Raw genomic sequence first — 17,478 nt, forward strand, 5'->3', positions numbered from 1 at the left:
CACACACACCCCTATGGGTTTTCTGCTATTTTCTTTCTAGTTCTTGTTCTTGTTTATTTCCTCTTATCTTCATGGGGAAGTGGAACAGAATTCTTCCTCCGTAAGCCATGCGTGTTGTAAGAGGCAACTAAAATGCCGGGAGCAAGGGGCCAGTAACCCCTTCTCCTGTATAAATTACTAAATTTAAAAAGAGAAACTTTTGTTTTTCTTCTTGGGCCACCCTGTCTCGGTGGGATACTGCTGGTTTGTTGAAAAAAACAAAAAATACATTCAAGATACCAGGTACATCTTGCTACTTCTTCTTACACTTAGGTCACACTACATATGCATGTACAAGCATATACATACACATCTCTCTGGGTTTTCTTCTATTTTCTTACTAGTTCTTTTTTTTTTTTATTAGCACACTGGCTGATTCCCACCAAGGCAGAGTGGCCCGAAAAAGAAAAACTTTCACCATCATTCACTCCATCACTGTCTTGCCAGAAGGGTGCTTTACACTACAGTTTTTAAACTGCAACATTAACACCTCTCCTTCAGAGTGCAGGCACTGTACTCCCCATCTCCAGGACTCAAGTCTGGCTTGTGGGTTTCCCTGAATCCCTTCATGTTTTTTGCTCACACTCCAACAGCACGTCAAGCATTAAAAACCATTTGTCTCCATTCACTCCTATTAAACACGCTAACGCATGCCCGCTGAAAGTCCAAGCCCTGCGCACACAAAACCTCCTTTACCCCCTCCCTCCAACATTTTTGAGGACAACCCCTACCCCGCCTTCCTTTCCCTACAGATTTATCCAATCTCCATGTCATTCTACTTTGATCCATTCTCTCTAAATGACCAAACCACCTCAACAAACCATCTTCAGCCCTCTGACTAATACTTTTATTAACTCCACACAATCTCCTAATTCCCACACACTGAATTTTCTGCATAATATTTACACCACACATTGCCCTTAGACAGGACATCTCCACTGCCTCCAACTGCCTCCTAGCTGCAGCATTTACATCCCAAGATTTGCACCCATATAAGAGTGTTAGTACTACTACACTTCCATACATTCCCTTCTTTGCCTCCATTGATAACATTTTTTGTCTCCACACATACCTCAACGCACCACTCACCTTTTTTCCTTCATCAATTATATGGTTAACCTCATCCTTCATAAATCCATCCGCTGACACGGCAACTCCCAAATATCTAAAAACATTCACTTCCTCCATACTCCTCATCTCCAATCTGATATCCAATTTTTCTTTATCTAAATAATTTGATACCCTTACCCTTACCTTACTCTTTCTATATTCACTTTCAGCTTTCTACCTTTACACACACTCCCAAACTTGTCCACTAACCTTTGCAATTTTTCTTTAAAATCTCCCATAAGCACAGTATCATCAGCAAAAAGTAACTGTGTCAATTCCTATTTGGTATTTGATTCCCCATAATTTAATCCTACTCCTCTCCCAAACACCCTAGATTTTACTTCTTTTACAACCCCATCTATAAATAGATTAAACAACCATGGTGACATTACACATCCCTGTCTAGGACCTACTATTACCGGGAAGTAGTCTCCCTCTCTTCTACACACCCTAACCTGAGCCTCACTATCCTCAAAAAAAACTCTTTACAGCATTTAGTAACTTACCACCTATTCCATATACAGTGGACCCCCGGTTAACGATATTTTTTCACTCCAGAAGTATGTTCAGGTGCCAGTACTGACCGAATTTGTTCCCATAAGAAATATTGTGAAGTAGATTAGTCCATTTCAGAACCCCAAACATACATGTACAAACGCACTTACATAAATACACTTACATAATTGGTCGCATTCGGAGGTAATCGTTATGCGGGGGTCCACTGTACTTGCAACATCTGCCACATTGCTCCCCTATCCACTCTATCATATGCTTTTTCTAAATACATAAATGCAATAAAACTTCCCTACTTTTATCTAAATACTGTTCACATATATGTTTCAATGTAAACACTTGATCTACATTTCCCTTACCCACTCTAAACCCTCCTTGCTCATCCACAATCCTACATTCTGTCTTACCTCTAATTCTTTCAATAATAACCCTACCGTACACTTTCCTGGTATACTCAGTAAACTTATTCCTCTATAATTTTTACAATCTCTTTTGTCCCCCTTCCCTTTATATAAAGGGACTATGCATGCTCTCCACCAATCCCTAGGTACCTTCCCCTCTTTCATACATTTATTAAACAAAAATACCAACCACTTCAACACTATATCCTCCCTGCTTTTAACATTTCTGTCATGATCCCGTCAGTTCCAGCTGCTTTACCCCCTTTCATTCTACGTAATGCCTCATGCACCTCCCCCACACTCACATCCTGCTCTTCTTCACTCCTAAAAGATGGTATACCTCCCTGGCCAGTGCATGAAATTACCTCCTCCCTTTCTTCGACATTTAAAAATTCCTCAAAATATTCTTGCCATCTACCCAATACCTCCATCTCCCCATCTACTAACTTCCCTACTCTGTTTTTAACCCTTTGACTGTTTCAGTCGTATATATACGTCATACGAGCCACCGTGCTTGACATATATATATATATTTTTTTTTTCAACAAGTCGGCCGTCTCCCACCGAGGCAGGGTGACCCAAAAAAGAAAGAAAATCCCCAAAAAGAAAATACTTTCATCATCATTCAACACTTTCACCACACTCGCACATTATCACTGCTTTTACAGAGGTGCTCAGAATACGACAGCTTAGAAGCTTATACTTATAAAGATACACAACATATCCCTCCAAACTGCCAATATCCCAAACCCCTCCTTTAAAGTGCAGGCATTGTAATTACCATTTCCAGGACTCAAGTCCGACTATATGAACATAACCGGTTTCCCTGAATCCCTTCACTAAATATTACCCTGCTCACACTCCAACAGATTGTCAGGTCCCAAGTATCATTCGCCTCCATTCACTCCTATCTAACACGCTCACGCACGCCCGCTGGAAATCCAAGCCCCTAGCCCACAAAACCTCCTTTACCCCCTCTTTCCAACCCCTTCGCGGATGACCCCTACCCCTCCTTCCTTCCCCTATAGATTTATATGTTTTCCATGTCATTCTACTTTTGATCCATTCTCTCTAAATGACCAAACCACCTCAACAACCCCTCTTCTGCCCTCTGACTAATACTTTTATTAACTCCACACCTTCTCCTAATTTCCACACTCCGAATTTTCTGCATAATATTTACACCACACATTGCCCTTAGACAGGACATCTCCACTGCCTCCAACCGTCTCCTCGCTGCTGCATTTACCACCCAAGCTTCACATCCATATAAGAGTGTTGGTACTACTATACTTTCATACATTCCCTTCTTTGCCTCCATAGATAACGTTTTTTTGACTCCACATATACCTCAACGCACCACTCACCTTTTTTCCCTCATCAATTCTATGATTAACCTCATCCTTCATAAATCCATCCACCGACACGTCAACTCCCAAGTATCTGAAAACATTCACTTCTTCCATACTCCTCCTCCCCAATTTGATATCCAATTTTTCTTTATCTAAATCATTTGATACCCTCATCACCTTACTCTTTTCTATGTTCACTTTCAACTTTCTACCTTTACACATATTCTCAAACTCATCCACTAACCTTTGCAATTTTTCTTTAGAATCTCCCATAAGCACAGTATCATCAGCAAAAAGTAACTGTGTCAATTCCCATTTTGAATTTGATTCCCCATAATTTAATCCCACCCCTCTCCCAAACACCCTAGCATTTACTTCTTTTACAACCCCATCTATAAATATATTAAACAACCATGGTGACACTACACATCCCTGTCTAAGACCTACTTTTACCGGGAAGTATTCTCCCTCTCTTCTACACACCCAAACCTGAGCCTCACTATCCTCATAAAAGCTCTTTACAGCATTTAGTAACTTACCACCTATTCCATATACTTGCAACATCTGCCACATTGCTCCTCTATCCACTCTATCATATGCCTTTTCTAAATCCATAAATGCAATAAAAACTTCCCTACCTTTATCTAAATACTATTCAATGTGAACACTTGATCTACACATCCCCTACCCACTCTGAAGCCTCCCTGCTCATCCGCAATCCTACATTCTGTCTTACCTCTAATTCTTTCAATTATAACCCTACCGTATACTTTTCCTGGTATACTCAGTAAACTTATTCCTCTATAATTTTTACAATCTCTTTTGTCCCCTTTCCATATATATATATATATATATATATACTGTATATATATATATATATATATATATATATATATATATATATATATATATATATACTGTATACAGTGGACCCCCGGTTAACGATTTTAATCCGTGCAAGAGGGCTCATCGTTATGCGAAATAATCGTTATGCGAATGAATTTTCCCCATAAGAAATAATGGAAATAAAATTAATCCGTGCAAGACGCCCAAAAGTATGAAAAAAAATTTTTTTTACCACATGAAATGTTAATTTTAATACACACAAACTGAAAAAGGCATGCACAATTAAATGACACTTACTTTTATTGAAGATCTGGTGATGATTGATGGGATGGGAGGAGGGGAGAGAGTGTGTTAGTGTTTAGAAGGGGAATCCCCTTCCATTAGGACTTGAGGTAGTAAGTCCTTTTCTGGGGTTACTTCCCTTCTTCTTTTAATGCCACTAGGGCCAGCTTCAGAGTCACTGGACTTCTTTCGCACAAGATATCTGTCCATAGTGGCCTGTACCTCTCGTTCCTTTATGACTTGCCTAAAGTGTTTCACAACATTGTCAGTGTAATAATCACCAGCACGGCTTGCAATAGCTGTGTGAGGGTGATTTTCATCCATGAAGGTTTGCACTTCAAGCCACTTTGCACAGATTTCCTTAATCTTTGAAGTAGGCAACTTCTTCAATTTCTCTCTCCCCTCCTCCGAAGCAATTTCCTCAGGTGTGGCCTCTTGCTGTTGAAGTTGATCTAGCAGCTCATCAGTGGTTAGTTCTTCATTGTCCTCCTCCACCAACTCTTCCACATCCTCCCCACTAACCTCCAACCCCAAGGACTTTCCCAATGCCACAATGGATTCCTCAACTGGCACAGGATTCTCAGGGTTAGCCTCAAACCCTTCAAAATCCCTTTTGTCTACACATTCTGGCCACAGTTTCTTCCAAGCAGAGTTCAAGGTCCTCTTTGTCACTTCCTCCCAAGCCTTACCTATAAGGTTTACACAATTGAGGATATTAAAGTGATCTCTCCAAAACTCTCTTAGAGTCAGTTGAGTTTCTGAGGTCATTACAAAGCACCTTTCAAACAGAGCTTTTGTGTACAGTTTCTTGAAGTTGGAAATAACCTGCTGGTCCATGGGCTGCAGGAGAGGAGTGGTATTAGGAGGCAAAAACTTCACCTTAATGAAGCTCATGTCCCCATAAAGTCGCTCTGACACGTCTGTAGGATGACCAGGGGCATTGTCTAACACCAGGAGGCACTTAAGTTCTAATTTCTTTTCAGTTAGGTAATTTTTCACATTGGGGGCAAATGCATGGTGTAACCAGTTATAGAAAAATTCCCTAGTGACCCATGCCTTACTGTTTGCCCTCCACAGCACACACAAATTATCCTTGAGGACATTCTTTTGCCTGAACGCTCTGGGAGTTTCAGAGTGATACACTAATAAAGGCTTCACTTTGCAATCACCAGTAGCATTGGCACACATCAACAAAGTAAGCCTGTCTTTCATAGGCTTATGTCCTGGGAGTGCCTTTTCCTCCTGAGTAATGTAGGTCCTGCTTGGCATTTTCTTCCAGAACAGGCCTGTTTCATCACAATTAAACACTTGTTCAGGTTTCAGTCCTTCAGTTTCTATGTACTCCTTGAATTCCTGCACATATTTTTCAGCCGCTTTGTGGTCCGAACTGGCAGCCTCACCATGCCTTATCACACTATGGATGCCACTACGCTTCTTAAATCTCTCAAACCAACCTTTGCTGGCCTTAAATTCACTCACATCATCACTAGTTGCAGGCATTTTTTTAATTAAATCGTCATGCAACTTCCTAGCCTTTTCACATATGATCGCTTGAGAGACGCTATCTCCTGCTATCTGTTTTTCATTTATCCACACCAATAAGAGTCTCTCAACATCTTCCATCAATTGCGATCTTTGTTTCGAAAACACAGTTGAACCTTTGGCAAGAACAGCTTCCTTGATTGTCTTTCTGGTGCCCACAATAGTAGCGATGGTTGATTGGGGTTTCTTGTACAGCTTGACTAGGTCGGCTATACGCACTCCACTTTCATACTTATCAATTATCTCTTTCTTCATCTCTATAGTAATTCTTACCCTTTGAGGTGTAGGGTTGGCACTAGAAGCTTTCTTGGGGCCCATGGTCACTTATTTTCCAGAAACAGCACCGAAAATACTGTAATAATACGAAATATTCCGAGTGTATGCTTGGATGTTACCGCGGAGGCTGGCTGGTAAACAATGGGACGGAGCGGCACATGTGAGGCTGGCTGAGGGCACATTGGACGCGTCTCGGACGAAAATCGGTATGCGGGTTTTTAATCGGTATGCGGGGCAAAAATTTTGCGATAAAAGTAATCGTTATGCGGAAAAATCGCTATGTGATGCCATCGTTATGCGGGGGTCCACTGTATATATATATATGTCGTGCCGAATAGGCAGAACTTGCGATCTTGGCTTAAATAGCAACGCTCATCTTGCCATATAGGACAAGTGAAAATTTGTGTATGCAATAATTTCGCCAAAATCATTCTGGACCTAACGAAAAAAATATATTTCACTGTGTTTGTTTAGTATTAAATTATTGTAAACAAATCTAAAATATATTTAGTTGGATTAGGCTAAAATAAATTTCTCTTTTTATAATAAGGTTAGGTAAATTTTCTAAGTTCCTTTTGGTGCAAAATTATAAATTTTTATATCAACATTAATGAAAAAAATATATATTTAAACGTATAAGAGAAAATTTTAGAAAGGACTTAATTTTAAATGAGTTCTTGCTAATTGGCCAGTTTTACATATTCGGCACGACATATATATATATATATATATATATATATATATATATATATATATTCTCCATGGGGAAGTGGAACAGAATTCTTCCTCCGTAAGCCATGCGTGTTGTAAGAGGCAACTAAAATGCCGGGAGCAAGGGGCTAGTAACCTCTTCTCCTGTATATATTACTAAATGTAAAAGGAGAAACTTTCGTTTTTCCTTTTGGGCCACCCCGCCTCGGTGGGATACGGCCGGTGTGTTGAAAGAAAGAAGAAAGATATATATATATATATATATATATATATATATATATATATATATACACACACTCGTAAATTCTAGCGGCTTCAAATCAAGCAGGAGAAAGCTGGTAGGCCCATATGTGAGAGAATGGGTCTGTGTGGTCAGTGTGCAACACATAAAAAAAATCCTGCAGCACGCAGTGCATAATGAGAAAAAAAAAACTGACCATTTTTTTGGATTAAAATGCTAACTTTGAGGTGTATTTTTGTATAGTATTTATCCTCTTTTTCATAAAATATGTATTGCTTATTACCAAACCTCTTTCTACACATAGCTCAATTAAAGGCTCCCCATTTTCTTGTACCCCTGGCACCCCAAATTTACCTACTACTCACTCCACAACATTTTTACCCACTTTAGCATTAAAATCCCCAACCACAAGTACTCTCACACTTGGTTCAAAACTCCCCACACATTCACTCAACATTTCCCAAAATTTCTCTCTCTCCTCTACACTTCTCTCTTCTCCAGGTGCATATACGCTTACTATAATCCACTTTCACATCCAAGATTTATATTACTCTACATAATCCTTGAATTAATACATTTATAGTCCCTCTTTTCCTGCCGTAGCTTATCTTTCAACATTAGTGCTACTCCTTCTTTAGCTCTAACTCTATTTGAAACCCCTGACCTAATCCCATTTATTCCTCTCCGCTGAAACTCTCCCACCTCCTTCAGCTTTGTTTCACTTAAAACCAGGACATCCAGCTTCTTCTCATTCATAACATCCACAATGATCTCTTTCTTATCGTTCGCACAACATCCATGCACATTCAGACATCCCACTTTGACAATTTTCTTCTTATTCTTTTTAGTAATTATTACAGGAAAAGGGGTTACTAGCCCATTGTTCCCGGCATTTTAGTTGACTTTTACACCATTCATGGCTTAGGGAGGAAAGATTCTTATTCCACTTCCTCATGGATATAAAAGGAAAAGTAATAAGAACAATAGGTATTAAGATAAATTCAAAGAAAACTCAGATGTGTGTATAAATAAACGTGTATATGTATGTGTAGTGTGACCTAAGTGTAAGTAGAAGTAGCAAGACGTACCTGTAATCTTGCATATTTATGAGACAGACAAAAGACACCAGCAATCCTACCATCATGTAAAACAATTACAGGCTTTCACTTTACACTCACTTGGCAGGACGGTAGTGCCTCCCTGGGTGGTTGCTGTCTACCAACCTACTACAATAATACCAACCACTCGAACACTATATCCCCTCCTGCTTTTAACATTTCTGTCATGATCCTGTCAGTTCCAGCTGCTTTACCCCCTTTCATTCTATGTAATGCCTCACACACTTCCTCCACACTCACTTGGAGGGTGTAACTATCTGTAGTGGAGGGGAGAAGGGGTAGGCATGATCCTGGGAAAGGATGGAGGGAGGGGGTAAAAGAAGCATGTGTGAGCATGTTAGGAGTAAATGGAGATGAATGGTTATTGGGACTTGACGAGCTGTTGAAGTGTGAGCAGATTAATATTTTGTAAAGGGATTCAGGGAAACTGGTTAGCCAGACTTGAAACCTGGAGGTGAGAAGTACAATGCCTGCACTTTAAAGGAGGTGTTTGGGATATCTGCTGTTTAGTGACATCTAAACTGTCATATCTGCTTGCCTCTGCAAAGACGTTGATAGTATGAATGATTTTGAAAGTGTTTTTTTTTTTGGGTCACCCTATCTCAGTGGGAGAATGTCAGCATGTTAATAAAAAAAAAAGTATGTAAAGCATTGGGTGGAAGGAAGAGGGGAAAGAGAGTTCATCTCAGGAAGGAATGGAGGGAGAGGGGGGACAGGGGAAAAGAGCTTGATCATCCAGAAGGCTTGTGTGAGTACGCGAGTATGAGCAAGGTAACATTTATAAAACTATTTATGGGAACATGGTAATATGGACTTGAGTCCTGGAGGTGGAAATACCAAACTTGCACTCTGAGGGTGTGGGGATGTTACAGACTGGAAGGTCACTTCGACTGTGATGTTTGTACACTTTTGGAAAGACAGCTATTGAATAAGTAATGGTGAAATGAGTTTGCTCTTTTGAGTCACCCTACTTTGGTGGGAGATGGCTGCCAGGAAAAAAAAAAAAAAAAAAAAAAAAGTTTCATATGTTTGTCAACTTATAAGAAGGAAAAAACCTTGCCACACCTTGGTTGTCACTAATGTTCAGCTCAAGAGTTAAGAGAACATCTGCCATACAGTGCATTCTTAGATGATGTGGGAAGCTGTAAAACCAAATAAAATATACCAACCAATACATATTGTTTTGAGATCCAATAAATAGGCCATCTTCTTGTTGTCATCTATGCCTCGCTGGCGGCGTTCATTCAGTCGAACGCTAGTGAGATGGGGGTTCATGAACTCGGTCCTGATAATGATCAAAATAATTTATGTTCTAGATACATCTTTAAATTATTAATATATAAATTTATTGCAAATGAATGGAAACCTACAGTATAACAAGGGACTCTCCATAGATTTTTTAACACACTAGCATATATATATACAGTGGAATCTTGGTACTCGAACAGCCCCCAACTTGAATAATCTGGTATTCGAACGCTTTGTTCGGCAAAAAAAATCACTCTGTAGTTGACCGTTTGCTTGGCATTCGACCAAACAAACACGACCTGCCAGAACTTCGCTGTAAACTATTTCATGTTTCTTTGCACTTTTTTTTTTATATTATTTGTATAAATAAGTCACCATAGGGCCTAAGAGATTAGTGATAACAGCCAACCAAAAAGAAAATTGGTTGGGAAAAATTTGTTCACTACTCGAACAGATCGGCATTAGAACAGCCTTCTGAAATGAATTAAGTTCGAGTACTGAGGTACTACTGTATATACATGTTTAAATTTTAAATGATTAACAGTTTCTTTTATTGCACTGAAAATTTTCAATAATCTACAAGTGAGAATGAAGTTTTTAACTCGTGCATTTACTTTTCCTTAATGATACTAAAATGTAATAATCAGATGCTCATAAAATTCTATAATGATGTTGTCAATAATGTTGCCCTAGAATCTGAATGCTTATTTGAAATGTCATACTAAAAGTATTTGATTTTACTAAAAGAGATTAGAATTTATGCAAAGTCTGAGGATGGATACAGAAGTAAAACATGATAAGAGACAATTAAATGGAGGAAAGCAGAATTACAAAAACTTTACAAAAAGGACATTATGCTAAAGACAAAATACATTATTAATAATATAATACATAGAGTTTGTGAAGACAACCAATGTAAGTGATGAATGGAACAACTACCAGAATGTACTAGCATGAGCAATGTACATGGGAACATTTTTTATTTTTTTATTATCACACTGGCCGATTCCCACCAAGGCAGGGTGGCCCGAAAAAGAAAAACTTTCACCATCATTCACTCCATCACTGTCTTGCCAGAAGGGTGCTTTACACTACAGTTTTTAAACTGCAACATTAACACCCCTCCTTCAGAGTGCAGGCACTGTACTTCCATCTCTAGGACTCAAGTCCGGCCTGCCGGTTTCCCTGAACCCCTTCATAAATGTTACTTTGCTCACACTCCAACAGCATGTCAAGTATTAAAAACCATTTGTCTCCATTCACTCCTATCAAACACGCTCACGCATGCCTGCTGGAAGTCCAAGCCCCTCGCACACAAAACCTCCTTTACCCCCTCCCTCCAACCTTTCCTAGGCCGACCCCTACCCCGCCTTCCTTCCACTACAGACTGATACACTCTTGAAGTCATTCTGTTTCGCTCCATTCTCTCTACATGTCCGAACCACCTCAACACCCCTTCCTCAGCCCTCTGGACAACAGTTTTGGTAATCCCGCACCTCCTCCTAACTTCCAAACTACGAATTCTCTGCATTATATTCACACCACACATTGCCCTCAGGTGTGAATATAATGCAGAGAATTCATAGTTTGGAAGTTAGGAGGAGGTGCGGGATTACCAAAACTGTTGTCCAGAGGGCTGAGGAAGGGGTGTTGAGGTGATTCGGACATGTAGAGAGAATGGAGCGAAACAGAATGACTTCAAGAGTGTATCAGTCTGTAGTGGAAGGAAGGCGGGGTAGGGGTCGGCCTAGGAAAGGTTGGAGGAAGGGGGTAAAGGAGGTTTTGTGTGCGAGGGGCTTGGACTTCCAGCAGGCAAGGGAACACTATACATAATTTAAGGGCTGACTGAATAATAAGAGCATGGGAGGTCTTTCTTTCTTTCAACAAACCGGCCGTATTCCACCAAGGCAGGGTGGCCCAAAAAGAAAAACTTAAGTTTCTCTTTTTAAATTTAGTAAAGCATGGGAGGTATGTGGGTAAATTAGTGTGAAAAATGTATTGTCATGGTGTGATCATTCAATCTACACTGGACACACTAGTGGATGATAACATATAATACAGTATATGAAATAAATATTGACTGACTGTGGAAATATAATCTGAAGATATTTTTGCAAGTAAGGTTAAGAAAATAACATATTATAATATAAAGGCTTAAGACATTTAAGTACAGTTTTGGATATTTAAATAATATATTATTTGTTAACTGAATTACCTGACAGATCCAAGCAATTCATTATTGCCATATTCCACCAGTGAAAGCTCACCAGCATTGAAGATCATACAAACATTCTCATTGTCAAAATAAAACTTCTCAGTTCCTGGTTCTACTGACCAATGAACTTCACTCAGCAAATTTCTGTGTAGGTCTCCCAGAAGCAAAGTTTCACTGGTACGGGCAATTAGGTAACGATCCTTGCCTAGTATGGAAAAAGTACAACAGTGATGTAATTCACTTAATAAATATTTAGTGAACAGACAATTAGTTTGTCTGTATTAACCTATTAGAAAACATAAGATTTAAAGCATTGTAATGAATTTCTTTCATATAATTTGATATCACATTGGAGGGAGGGAGTATGTTTTCAGATATTTAGAAGTTGGCTTGTCAATGAATGGGTTTATGAAGGATGAGGTTAACCACAGAATTGATGAAGGAAAAAATGCGAGTGGTGCACTGAGGTATCTGTGGAGACAAAAAAGCGTTATTCATGGAGGAAAAGAAGAGAATGTACGAGAGTATAGTGGTACCAACACTCTTATATGGGTGTGAAGCATGGGTTGTAAATGCTGCAGTGAGGAGGTGGTCAGAGGCAGTGGAGATGTCGTGTCTAAGGGCAATGTGTAGTGTAAATATTATGCAGAGAATTTGTAGTGTGGGAATTAGGAGGAGGTGTGGAGTTACTAAAAGCATTAATCAAGTGGGCTGAAGAGAGGTTGTTGAGGTGGTTTGGTCTTTTAGAGAGAATGGAACAAAGTAGAATGACTTGGAGAGCATATAAATCTGTAGGGAAAGGAAGGCAGGGTAGGGGTCAAAAAGGCTGAAGGGAGGGACTAAAGGTGGTTTCATGGGTGAGGGGCTTAGACTTCCAGCAAACGTGCATGAGCATGTTAGATAAGAGTGAATGGAGACAAATTGTTCTTGGGACCTGATGAGCTGGAGTGTGAGCAGGGTAATATTCTGTGAAAGGATTCAGGGACACTGGTTAGCTGGATTTGAGTCCTGGAAATAGGAAGTATAGTGCCTGCACTTTAAAGGAGGAGTTTGGGATATTGACAGTTTGGAGGGACATCTAAACTGTTGTATCTGAGTGCCTCTGCAAAGACAGTGATTATGTATCTACCTTTATACACCTTTCCAAACTTGTCTACTAACTTTTGCAACTTTTCTTTTGAATCTCCCAAAAGTACAGTATATATAGCTACATACAGTTCATAATTACAGAGCAATGACAGGGCAAACTTTTTCTTAATTATAATTTTTTGGAATTCAGTATCTAAGAAGTCAAATCATAACTCCAAACATTTAAATGGTAAATCTACATTTTTTCAATGTACATCAATAATCATATTATTGTTACAAACTTCTGACAATGTCAATTCCAAATAAGCATACTTTTATAAGGTTACAATCAGCAGGAGGAAATGTACAAGGTTGAGTGACCTCAAAATAACCTCAGCCATCTTGACCTATGGGTGAGATTTTGCTGAAAATTTGAAGTCTTAATTTTTTGGCCAAAAACTAACCCTGAACCATGCTTATGCAAAATCAAGGACTGTCAGGTTGGAGATCTTCATGCCTTGCTCACTCCTAAAGGGCAAATCAATATACATAACAAAGCATGCCACAGGCAAGGACAGAACCTGCCATCAGAGGCATAAAACTCCAGACCAATGTGCTAGCCACTGGGCCAGCTGACAACAAGATTTGTCCAACTAGGTATATTTATACACCATAGGAAGGTTAGCCCTAGGTAGTAGGTTGGTAGACAGCAACCGCCCAGGGAGGTACTACTGTCATGCCAAGTGAGTGTAAAACTGAAGCCTGTAATTGTTTTACACAATGGTAGAATTGCTGGTGTCTTTTTTTTCTGTCTCGTACACATGCAAGATTTCAGGTACGTCTTGCTACTTCTACTTACACTTAGGTCAACTACACATACATGTACAAGCACATGTATACACACCCCTTTGGGTTTTCTTTTATTTTCTTTCTAGTTCTTGTTCTTGTTTATTTCCTCTTAACTCCATGGGGAAGTGGAACAGAATTCTTCCTCCGTAAGCCATGCATGTTGTAAGAGGCGACTAAAATGCCAGGAGCAAGGGGCTAGTAACCCCTTCTCCTGTATATATTACTAAATGTAAAAAGAGAAACTTTCATTTTTCCTTTTGGGCCACCCCGCCTCGGTGGGATACAGCCGGTGTGTTGAAAGAAGAAGAAAGGAAGGAAGGTTAGCATAGGCACCACTGTGACCACAAATGCAAGTTTTTACAGATGAATCTCACACCAGTATGGCCATGACTAGCTCTAGCTCAAGTCCCCTTAAAGCTGTCATCATGACTTATGAAATCATAATGACACGATTGCAAACAAACCATACCACGGGCGGGAACAGAACCCACACTCAGAGAGTCATAAAACTCCAGATCGATGAGCTAGCCACTGGGCCAGCTGGCTACAAGAAGATTTGTCCAACTAGGTATATTTATACACCATAGGAAGGTTAGCATAGGCACCACCGTTCACAGTGGTTCTATCCCTGCCCGTGGTATGGTTTGTTTGCAATCATGTCATTACGATTTTGTGAGTCATAATGACAGCTTTGAGGGGACTTGTGCTAGAGCTGGGAGCGCTTGAGGTTCCTAAACCTGTATTCCCTGGAACGCAGGCGGGAGAGATACATGATTATATACACCTGGAAAATCCTAGAGGGACTAGTACCGAACTTGCACACGAAAATCACTCACTACGAAAGCAAAAGACTTGGCAGACGATGCAACATCCCCCCAATGAAAAGCAGGGGTGTCACTAGCACGTTAAGAGACCATACAATAAGTGTCAGGGGCCCAAGACTGTTCAACTGCCTCCCAGCATACATAAGGGGGATTACCAACAGACCCCTGGCAGTCTTCAAGCTGGCACTGGACAAGCACCTAAAGTCGGTTCCTGATCAGCCGGGCTGTGGCTCGTACGTTGGTTTGCATGCAGCCAGCAGCAACAGCCTGGTTGATCAGGCTCTGATCCACCAGGAGGCCTGGTCACAGACCGGGCCGCGGGGGCGCTGACCCCCGGAACTCTCTGCAGGTAAACTCCAGAGCTAGCCAAGGTCACGCTGGCGGGAGAGTCGTCTGTAAAAGCTTGCATTTGTGGTCACAGTGGTGCCTATGCTAACCTTCCTATGTTGTTGTAGCCAGCTGGGCCAGTGACTAGAGCATTGGCCTGGAGTTTTATGGCTGTGGGGTCTATCCCTGCACATGGTATGATTTGTTTGCAATCGTGTCATTACGATTTCACGAGTCAATATACATAACAATAAACAATAAAATGAATATGGTATACAAAAACCACTCTTTGTTTAGAAAATATTATAGTGTACACTTACCCATAATACGAACATCATGTATTTCATAACCATACTGAGACCTGAGGATAACTCCACGGCTGCCAAAAGGGCCTGATCCAGCCAAGGGTTTAACCAATACTTGTGATGGTCCAACATAAGTCATCTCCCACTTATTCTTCCACACAGATCGTCTTCAAGAAAAAATATTTGAAATTAGTACAGTAACCAAATGTTTTTTTTGGAACATACATCAAGCCATTCACTATAAAGGTGCAATAAGGATAACTACACATGTGTAAACACAAAGGTAAACATGCAGTATGACAAAAAAGAAAAAATGAAAATAACCAGGAAGGCAGAATGTGAATTAGTAGTTTATAGATTCAGGGAAACCAGTCCTGGGGGTGGAAAGTACAGCGCCTGCATTCTAAAGGAGGGGTTTGGGATACGTATTTGCTTTTTGGAAGGATACCTGAGGTATTGTATCTGCAAGCCTCTGGTAAGACAGTGAGTGTGATGGTGAAAGTGTTTCTTTTTCGGGTCATTTTACCTTGGTGGGAGATGGTTGTGTTAAAAATAATAATAATAAAAATAATAATAAAAATAAAAATAATAATAATAATAATAATAATAATAATAATAATAATAATAATAATAATAATAATGGGAGCAAGGGGCTAGTAACCCTTTCTCCTGTATAAATTACTAAATTTAAAAAGAGAAACTTTCATTTTTCTTTTTGGGCCACCCTGCCTTAGTGGGATATGGCAGAAGTTTGTGGTTATAGGAGGGTGGGGGCAGGAGGAAAGAGGAGTGATTGGTGGAATGATGAAGTAAAGGGTGTGATAAAAGAGAAAAAGGTAGCTTACGAGAGGTTTTTACAAAGCAGAAGTGTTATAAGAAGAGCAGAGTATATGGAGAGTAAAAGAAAGGTGAAGAGAGTGCAAAAGGAGAGCAGATGAAAGTGTGGGAGAGGCACTGTCAAGAAATTTTAATGAAAATAAGAAAAAATTTTGGAGTGAGTTAAACAAGTTAAGAAAGCCTAGGGAAAGTATGGATTTGTCAGTTAAAAAAAACAGAATAGGGGAGTTAGTAGATGGGGAGAGGGAGGTATTAGGTAGATGGCGAGAATATTTTCAGGAACTTTTAAATGTTAAGGAAGAAAGGGAGGCAGTAATTTTAGGAGTGAAGAAGAGCAGAATGTAAGTGTGGTGGAGGTACGTGAGGCATTACGAAGAATGAAAGGGGGTAAAGCAGCTGGAACTGATGCGATCATGACAGAAATGTTAAAAGCAGGGGGGGATATAGTGTTGGAGTGGTTGGTACTTTTGTTTAATAAATGTATGAAAGAGGGGAAGGTACCTAGGGATTGGCGGAGAGCATGTATAGTCCCTTTATATAAAGGGAAAGGGGACAAAAGAGATTGTAAAAATTATAGAGGAATAAGTTTACTGAGTATACCAGGAAAAGTATACGGTAGGGTTATAATTGAAAGAATTAGAGGTAAGACAGAATGTAGGGTTGCGGATGAGCAGGGAGGCTTCAGAGTGGGTAGGGGATGTGTAGATCAAGTGTTTACATTGAAGTATATATGTGAACAGTATTTAGATAAAGGTAGGGAAGTTTTTATTGCATTTATGGATTTAGAAAAGGCATATGATAGAGTGGATAGAGGAGCAATGTGGCAGATGTTGCAAGTATATGGAATAGGTGGTAAGTTACTAAATGCTGTAAAGAGCTTTTAATAGGACAGTGAGGCTCAGGTTAGGGTGTGTAGAAGAGAGGGAGAATACTTCCCGGTAAAAGTAGGTCTTAGACAGGGATGTGTAATGTCACCATGGTTGTTTAATATATTTATAGATGGGGTTGTAAAAGAAGTAAATGCTAGGGTGTTCGGGAGAGGGGTGGGATTAAATTATGGGGAATCAAATTCAAAATGGGAATTGACACAGTTACTTTTTGCTGATGATACTGTGCTTATGGGAGATTCTAAAGAAAAATTGCAAAGGTTAGTGGATGAGTTTGAGAATGTGTGTAAAGGTAGAAAGTTGAAAGTGAACATGGAAAAGAGTAAGGTGATGAGGGTATCAAATGATTTAGATAAAGAAAAATTGGATATCAAATTGGGGAGGAGGAGTATGGAAGAAGTGAATGTTTTCAGATACTTGGGAGTTGACGTGTCGGCGGATGGATTTATGAAGGATGAGGTTAATCATAGAATTGATGAGGGAAAAA

The 17,478-nt window shown here is 39.8% G+C and overlaps 1 protein-coding gene across 1 annotated transcript in view; it reads right to left on the bottom strand.

Annotated features, from left to right (window-relative positions):
- Oseg2 (intraflagellar transport protein Oseg2) overlaps window positions 1-17,478 on the bottom strand; it is a 142,570-nt gene that overhangs the window by 87,148 nt on the left and 37,944 nt on the right. Inside the window, exons 8-10 of the mRNA XM_053794663.2 lie at window positions 15,283-15,434; window positions 11,895-12,099; window positions 9,601-9,716 (exon numbers count right to left, since the gene is read on the bottom strand). Coding sequence (XP_053650638.2) covers window positions 9,601-9,716; window positions 11,895-12,099; window positions 15,283-15,434 — 473 coding nt within the window. The remainder of the gene's footprint in view (window positions 1-9,600; window positions 9,717-11,894; window positions 12,100-15,282; window positions 15,435-17,478) is intronic.

This window comes from Cherax quadricarinatus, chromosome 73 (assembly GCF_038502225.1).
Source record: "Cherax quadricarinatus isolate ZL_2023a chromosome 73, ASM3850222v1, whole genome shotgun sequence".
NCBI classification, from domain to species: Eukaryota; Metazoa; Arthropoda; class Malacostraca; order Decapoda; family Parastacidae; genus Cherax; species Cherax quadricarinatus.